The sequence below is a fragment of the Pinus tabuliformis genome, chromosome 6 (assembly GCF_031772625.1).
Source record: "Pinus tabuliformis cultivar Carrire ecotype Pingquan chromosome 6, CPIR1, whole genome shotgun sequence".
NCBI lineage: Eukaryota > Viridiplantae > Streptophyta > Pinopsida > Pinales > Pinaceae > Pinus > Pinus tabuliformis.
This window is the reverse complement of record NC_142292.1, coordinates 403,536,618-403,546,110: the sequence shown is the minus strand read 5'-3', so window position 1 is coordinate 403,546,110 and position 9,493 is coordinate 403,536,618. Positions and strand designations below refer to the sequence as shown.

At 38.9% G+C, this 9,493-nt stretch overlaps 1 protein-coding gene across 1 annotated transcript; it reads right to left on the bottom strand.

The window, feature by feature from the left end:
* Positions 1–8,300: 8,300 nt before the first annotated feature.
* Positions 8,301–9,185, bottom strand: LOC149259008 (uncharacterized). Its single transcript, XM_089445526.1, has one exon. The coding sequence runs from the start codon at positions 9,183–9,185 to the stop codon at positions 8,301–8,303; it is 885 nt and encodes a 294-aa protein (XP_089301652.1).
* Between the last annotated feature and the right edge of the window lie 308 nt (positions 9,186–9,493).

The window sequence follows — 9,493 nt, the reverse complement described above, 5'->3', positions numbered from 1 at the left end:
ATCCAAATGAATAGTAGACCCAAGGGATTAATACTAAAACCCAATGGATTATTAACCCAAGGGAATAATATTAAACCCATGGGACTAATATTATAAACTTCACATCGAGTAAAGGCAAATATCAATACTACAAACACTAAAACTAACATAGTTTATTTTGATGGTGAGACAATCCTTGTCACAATCCGAAATTTAAACATGGTTCGCCATGTTTGGCTATGATTTATATTATAAACCTAAGAGAATAAAATAACCCAAATTTTGATATGATAAACCCAAATGAATAATAAACCGAAGGGAGTATACTAAAACCCCAAGGGATTATGAACCCAAGCGAACAATATTAAGCCAAAGGGACTAATATTATAAACCCAATATTTGTAAACCCCAATATAAATGTTACAAACACTAAAATAAACATGTTTTATTTTCATGGTGAGATAATCTTTGTCAAAATGTGACATTCAAGCATGGGACTAATATTATAAACTGAACAATGGTAAACCCAAATATAAATACTACAAAAACTAAAATAAACATGGTTTATTTCTATGGTGAGACAATTATTGTCACAATGTGACATTCAACCATGGTTGACCATGTTTGGCTATGATTGACAATGGTTTACAATGATTGATATTATAAACCAAAGGGAATAATAAACCCAAGGGATTGATATTATAAACCCAAATGAATAATAAACCCAAGAGATTATGAACCCAAAGGAATAATATTAAACCTGAATGACTAATATTATAAACCCAACATTCGTAAAACCAAATATAAATATTATAATGTCTAAAATAAATATGATCTATTTTCATGGTGAGACAATCCTTGTCACAATGTGACATTCAACCACAGTTGACCATGTTTGATATTATAAACCTTGTTGGAATAATAAACCCAAGGGATTGATATTAAAACCCAAATGAACAATAAACCCAAGAGATTAATACTAAAACCCCAAGGGATTATGAACCCAATGGAATAATATTAAACCCAAGGGCCTAATATTATAGACCCAACAATCGTAAACCCAAATGTAAATATTACAAAGACCAAAATAAACATGATTTATTTTCATGGTGAGACAATATTTGTCAAAATGGGACATTCAACCATGGGACTAATATGGTAAACCCAAATATAAATACAAACACTAAAATAAATATGGTTTCTTTTCATTGTGACACAATCTTTGTCAAAATGCAATATTCAACCATGGGACTAATATTATAAACCCAAATATAAATACTACAAACACTAAAATAAACATGATCTATTTTGACGATGAGACAATCCTTGTCACAACGTGAGATTCAACCATGGTTGACCATGATTGATATTATAAACCTAAGGGGTTGATATTATAAAACTAAAGGAATAATAAAACTGAAGGATTAATACTAAAACCACAAGGGATTATGAACCCATGGGAATAATATTAAGCCCAAGAGATTAATACTAAAACCCCAAGGGATTATGAACCCAAGGGAATAGTATTAAGCCCAAGGGACTAATATTATAAACCCAACATTTGTAAACCCAAATATAAATATTACAAAAACTGAAATAGAAATGATTTATTCATGGTGAGACAATCCTTGTGCAATGTGACATTCAACCATGGTTGACCATGATTGATAATATAAACATGAGGTAATAATAAACCCAAGAGATTAGTATTATAAACTTAGGGGATTAATATTATAAGCCATAATATTACAAACTATAAATCCAAGATATTAATATTAAACTTAAAATAAATCCAAGAGATAGATATTAATACTAAACCCGAGATATTAATATTCTAAACCAAGGGATTCACAAACCCAAGGAATTTGTATTATGATGCAACCATATGGCTGCCACACCCTAGAACACCTTATCAGGACTCGTTCACCCTTATTAGTCTTTAATCTTCATGCCCACATATACATATCGGAAGCCTAGTTTGGTGTTTTTTATTTAAAATCGGGACCACTTATACCTATCGGGGCCATTACACTATCGGAAGTGTTTTATTATCGTTTTAGCTTTAAAAACCCAGGCAACACTTTTTATTGGATACACTAAATATATGGGAAAACCCCACACCGAAAAAAATATCCAGACCTTAAAACTTATTCACCCACATCTATTAAATCATCGGGTCCGCTCCTCGCTTCGTTCCATTCCGCTGCTGCTCCCATCTCTGCTCTTCGCAATCTCCGATCGTCGATTGGCCTATTGGTGATATCACTTATCGTCCATCACACATTACATTCCACTGTCTGCCATCCTTTAGCTTCCCCAACATCCAGTCTCCGAATAAAATCAGGGCCGTTGATCCTCACTCCAATCCGATAGTCCTTGTTCAATCGAAAAATCACAATCGATGAGGACTTGAGGCCAGTTCCGATATCAACTAAATGTTTATGCCGATGTGATATATCGACGATCGCATATCGGCATTATTTTCACCCTAAGCTCCATCCCTTTGTAACACAGACTTGCCGATGCAATACTTAATAGTTCCGCTCCCCACTTTGATCTGGTCCGTTGATCTATGAGAACTAACGGCCACTGAGAATTACTCCATCGATTCTCCCTTTGACTTGGTTTCATTTGCATTTGATGATTTCTATGTTAAAACACATTCTTCTGCTATACTCTGGTTTTAATCACGACATCCATATATAACAATTAATTCATTTATATTTCGATCTCCATCAATCCTATAGTGATCGATGGTCGATTAACATGCCTATAATCGGGATTTTAGCCATCTACGCATATATATACAACAGAATTCGAAAATGCATAATACACAGTTCCACACTCAGAATCCACTCTATGTATATGAACATATAAACACGTAATTACATCTTGAGGCTCGTTGTCCCTTTTTAGCCTCATTCTTTTAGTTAGAGCCTCCGTTTCTAATTTTCCCGTAGGCTTACAATCCCATTGTGAATCCTCTTGAATCCTCTCTCTCTCCCTCTTTCAGAAAAGAAGGAAAATACATATATGTTCTATCTAACCGTCTCCTTCCACAAATGAAGGAATTCACTATATATGTAGAAATCATATCCTACCCTAACTAGTCAATATAACTGATTGGCTTGATCTTCACATAGGGAGGATCACTTGCCACTTATTCCCAATTTTGTTCAGAATTAGATAACAATTAACTACTTACATACTTTGAAATTAATAAAAATTAAATAACCAATTCTTCCTCCAAACTCTCATTAGCCACAACATGTGACCACACCATCACATTGTTGGCTAGGCCTAGATGCTCCTGAATCATATTATACTCCCAAGAGATTTAAATTAAACCCTAGGATTAATATTATAAACCTTATGAATAATATTATACCCTAGGAATATGAAACCTCAGATTAATAAACCCAAGGGATTGAGATCATAAATCCAAGGGACTAGTAAACGCATGGGATTACAAATGTGTAGGAATAATATTAAACATAAGGAATTAATATTATAAACCCAAGGGATTTAAATATTATAAAACTTAGGATTAACATTATAAACCTATCTCATTAATAAACCGAAGCGATTAATATTTTTTTTTTCTCCGTAAATACTAATTCTATTAAAAAAGGTGAAAAAATATATACAATGAGGTCAAGACCTCAGAGGAGGCCGAGGCCATTCCTCAACCAAAAACTCAGGGACATTACAGTTCAGGCCTTCAACCAGATTTACAGTACAGACTTCAAAAATTTGACTTTGGTCCCTGACATACTGACAAAATTTACCAGGACTACAATCGTCATAACCTTCATTGACCACAAAAACAAAGTAGCAACTAGCATAGCCATTTTTAAGACAAAAAATAAAGCCTGTATTGGCTGTTGTTACTGCCTGAAGCATGAGAATGAACCAGACATAGACATCTAACTTCAGAATCAAAGACACAAGACCAAAATTGCATAGCATATAAGCGAGAAGGCCACCCGGCAGAAAGGAGCTGTGATTAATCTGCATGACTTGGTGAAGCTGGCGTATCCTCATTTACCTGGCTAGTAGAAGCTACCCAGGTCACGAGACCGTCTTCGTCCAGTGCCGGCGCACCTCCATCAGGATTAGTAACCAAATGTAAAATACTAACTGCTCTTTGAGATGGCCCGCAAACTAAAGCATCTTTCTGAGTTGGATCAGGCTGCTGAGGCGCTTCCGAAACAGGGGCATCCTCTTGCATGTGGTCCGCATGAAACACTATCCCTGTCAGGTCCCCTAGCAGAACACTATCATCCTGAGAATGTGAGGAGGCGGATGGAGTCGAACTGAGCTGGTTGCTCTCCTCCTCTGAGACAAATATGGTAAAATTTACTGTCACCACAGGCCTGTTGAGCCGACTTTGGAACGTAAACCTGGAGGTCTGGTATGAATTATTCGGGATAAGCCTATCTTGATCCAGAGGCGGAGATGAAGGAGGAGCTAAGGCAATGGGAGCAACATTCTGAGGAGCAGGTCGAGAAGGGCGACCTCTGTTCCCTGAATGACTTCCTCGACGCGGGATTCCTCGGCTGCGAGGCATGATTACAGAGGCAAAAGAACTGGGAGAACGATTGAAACAGAGCAGACCAGAAATAGTAAGAGCGCTGAAAAATTCAGGGCGTTTCCAGAGCCAAGCTAACATCCAGACACGAAAGACCAGACAGGGGATCTGAAGCGGCTTTGCTTCATAATAAACAGAGTCATTAACTGCGACAGGGGCGTTGAGCGGATCCATGCCAATGAGCCAAATTGTGTGCAGTGCAGCCATGCTTGCATTGATTTCAAACCAAATTCGAGACTGCTCAGGATTTAATTCCTCTGCCCTGAACTTGATACGCCATCCTACGACGCGTACCCTGCATACCTTCCGCCTGCCATCCGTCAGGCCAGATGTCTGTTTGGCGGAGTCTATCATTGAATGCTGTTAGAGTCACCCGCATCCAGGTGTGTATTCTTTATCTGAGATTTGTCCTGAGTGACAATTTCCTGGACTTTGGCGATTTGGTCCTCGGGAACTAAGCTGGCGATAGTACCTTCAAAGTAACCACCCTTAGCTTCCACTCCAAGATTGGCAAGAAAGTCAGCGAGCTTATTTCCTTCCCTTCTGGTGTGTTTACATGAGATTGCTTGGTGCTGAGAAAGCCAGTTATTTATTAGCTCAAGCCTCTGGGCCATTCTCCAACTATTGCTTACTTTGTGAATGGGTGAACCGTGCAGAAGCTTTATGATCATTCTAATTATAATTTGCGAATCCCCTTCTATAATGAGAGGAAAGAAACCTTTTTCATGGGCTAATTTGAGACCTCTCCATAATGCCTCCAATTCTGCTGAGTTATTGGTGTCCCAGTCTATCGAGCCCATGAAGATGCACTGAGGATTACCATTATGGTCTCTGAAGACTCCTCCGTATCCTGCTTTCCCTGGATTTCCCTTTGAGGCTCCATCAAAGTTAAGCTGGAACATGTCAATGGGCGGCGGAGTCCAATTGCTTGATTCCTTACCTTGCATTGTGGGGTTCTTTTTATTGATTGACTTTTGGTTTATCTGGAGCCTCCAGTTATCCCATTCTGTTTTTTCCTGAGGTAATGTGGGGAGGTCTTCTAAGTACCATTCTCTAATTGATAGAGTCTCCATGATGTTCTGATGAAATTTATTCCAAATTTGCTCTAGAGGCATAGTTTGATCTTTGAAAATTCTTCTATTGCGCTCTTTCCATATGTTCCACATCAGTAAGCCAGGTATAAGATGCCACAGAGTGTTAAGGAGATTACTTTGAAATGGCTTTTGACTCCAGTTGCGTATAGTGGCTTTGAGATCTCCTTGCACTCTACCTTCTTTTTGACAGTGGAAAGCAACCTTCTCCCAGAGTTTTCTTCCAGTTTGACATGTCTACATAAGATGTATGTTTGTTTCCTCCTCTTGCCTACATATGAGACATATAGATGGGCCCGAGAAGCTTATTTTCCTAAGATTATCCCAAGTTAGAATTCTATTGTGACAAAGGAGCCATAGGAATGTAGAGACCTTCGGCCAGTTGGAAGTGTGCCAAATTTTATCCCATAAATTATCTTTGTTTAGCTGATCTTGGACTATTATTTTATACGCTTCCTTTGCGGTAAAAATTACTTTCTCTTCATAACCCCATCTTAGAATGTCCATTTCTTCTGAGACAGTGATTTGCCTCTTTTGTAATTCTGTATTGAGATGTTGCTGAGTTTGTTCAGAGCTATTCAATAAAAATTGATTTGCATTTTTCCATTGCCTATGTTCTTGAGTTATAGCTATGCTCCAGAATTGACTGACCTTGGCTAATTGATTGATCTCCCGCTCTGAAATTGGATGATCTTGGAGTATGTATCTTATTTTTGGTAATTGCTGCCAAGAGTCTTCCCAAAATCGAGCAGTTGTTCCACTCTTAATTTCCCAGAAACTGTGTTCTTTTATGAGACTTCTGTGTTGTATAGTCAAATTCCAGATTACCGATCCCGTGCTTACCTCTATTATTCGTATTCTTTCTTCCATGGGACAGTTGCTTGCATATTTAGCTGTCCAAAGAGAGGCCCATGGAGTATTATGATGGGCTAGCCATCTCCACCAAATTTTTCACCCATTTCTCTATTGCTGTGCTCAGGATCTCTTAGCCCAATGCCTCCTGCTTTCTTAGGCAGACATACTTTATCCCATTTAACCAAAGCCCATTTTCCATTTTGGCCTGAGCTTCCCCATAGAAAGTTGCGCTGGAGATTCTTGATTTCTTTGAGAACCCATTTTGGGGCAGCCAGGATGGAGAATAGATACAGGGGCATGGAATGAAGGACCGCCTTGATAAGAACAATTATGCTAGCCATATTCAGAGCTCAATTGGTCCAAAGGGAGAGTCGAGTCTCTAGTTTTTCCAAAAATTGCTTCCAGGAAGAGTGTTTGAGGGCTGAGGCCATTAAAGGTGCACCGAGATACTTGGAGGGCAAGGAGGCAATAGTGAATCCCAAAATTCGACCGATAGCTTTTTGGGTAGTAACAGGGGTATTGAAGAAAAAGATTTGGGATTTAACTCGATTGATAAGGGCACCAGAAGCATCAGAGAAGATTGACAGGATTGATTTGAGGAGGTGAGATTCTTGCACCGAAGGATGGCCAAAAAGCATATTATCATCTACAAATTGTTGGTGGGAGTAAGCAGGGGAGTTATTGAAAGAAAGGCCTCTTAATTGTTGAGCTAGCCTGGCAGAGGTGATGCTTCTACCCAATCCTTCTGCCATAATTACAAAAAGAAAGGGAGATAAGGGGTCTCCTTGCCTTATACCTCTGGAGGGACGGTACGTAGCCGAGGGAATACCATTGATTAACACAGAGAAAAAAGCTGAAGATAATAGGTTAAAAATCCATCTGACCCATGAATGTGCAAAACCAAAGGCAATAAGAATTTTTTGAATATAGACCCAACTGAGACTATCAAAAGCTTTGGATAGATCTAGCTTAAGCAGCATACCTGGCTTCTTGGTTTGCTTTAAGGAGTGGATTATCTCATGAGTTAGAATAATCCCGTCCATTATTTGTCGTCCTTCTACATAACCCGATTGCTCGGGCAAGATAATAAGAGGGAGCAGCGGCTTTAGTTCTTTTGCTATTACTTTTGAAGTAATTTTATAGATGATATTACATAGGGCAATTAGTCTGTACTTGTCTGGGGTATTGGAATCCTCCCCCTTTGGAATTAAGGCTATGAAGGTGGCATTTAACCCTGAATACATCCATCTGAGTGCCCGAGATTCCTCCACTACATGTGAGACCTCATCCTTTATCAAGTCCCAGAACTTATGAAAAAAATTTGACGTGAAACCATCCGGACCCGGCGCTTTCCCTTCCTTCAGGTGTTGTACTGCTTCTTCAACTTCCTGTAAGTTGATAGGCTTAATGAGAAGACTGTTATGTTCCTCTGTTATTATCCTTGGTATGTTCTTTAGAAGCTTATTGATAGCCGGCATTCTATTTATATTGGGTTCCTGATGTGCTTTCTTAAAGTAACTGAGAAATTCCTCTTCAATGCCTTCATGAGTTTCAATTTTATCCCCCTGTTCATTTTTAATGTGAGTAATGTAATTTATCATTCTGCGCTGCACCGTAGTTTTATGAGAAAAATTTGTGTTCTTTTCTCCATTTTTTAACCATCTGATCCTTGATTTCTGTCTCCATAATGTTTCCTACTGTTTAGCCCTTTCTAAAATTCTAGATTCTAGGACTTGCTCCTGCTTGGTTAATTCCTCCGTGCACCCTTCAGTAATGATGGTTTGCTAGATTTTCTTCATTTCTATGTTGAGAGTGGCATGAGCCTTGAAGATGTTGCCAAAAGTGTTATGATTCCATCGTTTGATTGGTCCTTTAAGATGCTTGAATTTTTGCTGAAACCTGGAAATTCTAGTGCCTTCAGTAGGATTGAAGTTGAGCCAGGTTGATCTGACTAGCTCCTCAAAGTCCAGGTGAGTTAACCAGAATTCTTCAAATCGAAAGGGACGTTTGAGATTGTTGCCTGGCCTGTTCCATTGCAGTTCGATAGGCCAATGATCTGATCCTGAGATAGGAAGTATATATGTTGTAAATTCCCCTCCTAAGTGAGTTGCATTATCTGAGATGAGGAACCTATCAAGACGCAAAGCAATCTGCTGCGATCCTTCTCTTTTATTACTCCAAGTGAAGAGGCCATTGCTTGTGGGAACATCCACCAACCAGTTGTTGTGAATAAAATTTTTTAGTAGATTGCCATCACTGTTTGCTCTGCTTCTACCGCCTTGTCCTTCTTCCATGTTTGCTGTCATGTTGTAATCACCTCCAGAGATCCAAAGTGGGTATGGCCTGTCTGAGTTGAGTTCTGACAATGTATTCAGGATTTGAGCTTTTTGAGCAGTATCCTGAGGAAAATATACATTAGTTATCAGTCCATAGGTATTAGTACCTGAGAGGTGAAAGGTTTCCTGAATGAAACTTTTATTAGCTTGTATGTTGTTTAGTTGGATGGCTCGCGCATCCCAAAGGATTGCAAGTCCTCCTGAAGCTCCCTGAGCATCAACAGCTATAACTAGCCCTCCTCGCCAGGCTTTCGCTACTATTTTTTCCAAAATTGTTGAACTGCATTTCGTCTCCTGCAGAAAGAGTATACTTGGTTTTTCTTGCATAAGCATATTTAATAATCTACCTTTCCTTGGGCCATTAAGCCCTCTGATATTCCATGATATCAACTTCATTGAGAAGAGTGGGGGTTTCCATTGAAATACTTGGTCAGTTTGCCATAGCTCCCTGACTCCACTAATATCTCTCCGATCTTGATGGTTCTCTCAAGTGTCATTTTTCTGCCTCTCTTCTTATTGTCCTTGGTGATAAATTTGCCATCCCATGGACTTCCTATTTGGACTCCTAGAGAGTATTTCTTCTGTGCTGTGTTCAAGACTTCTACTAGGTTATCCACTTGCCGATCTGGTATTTTTTCAAA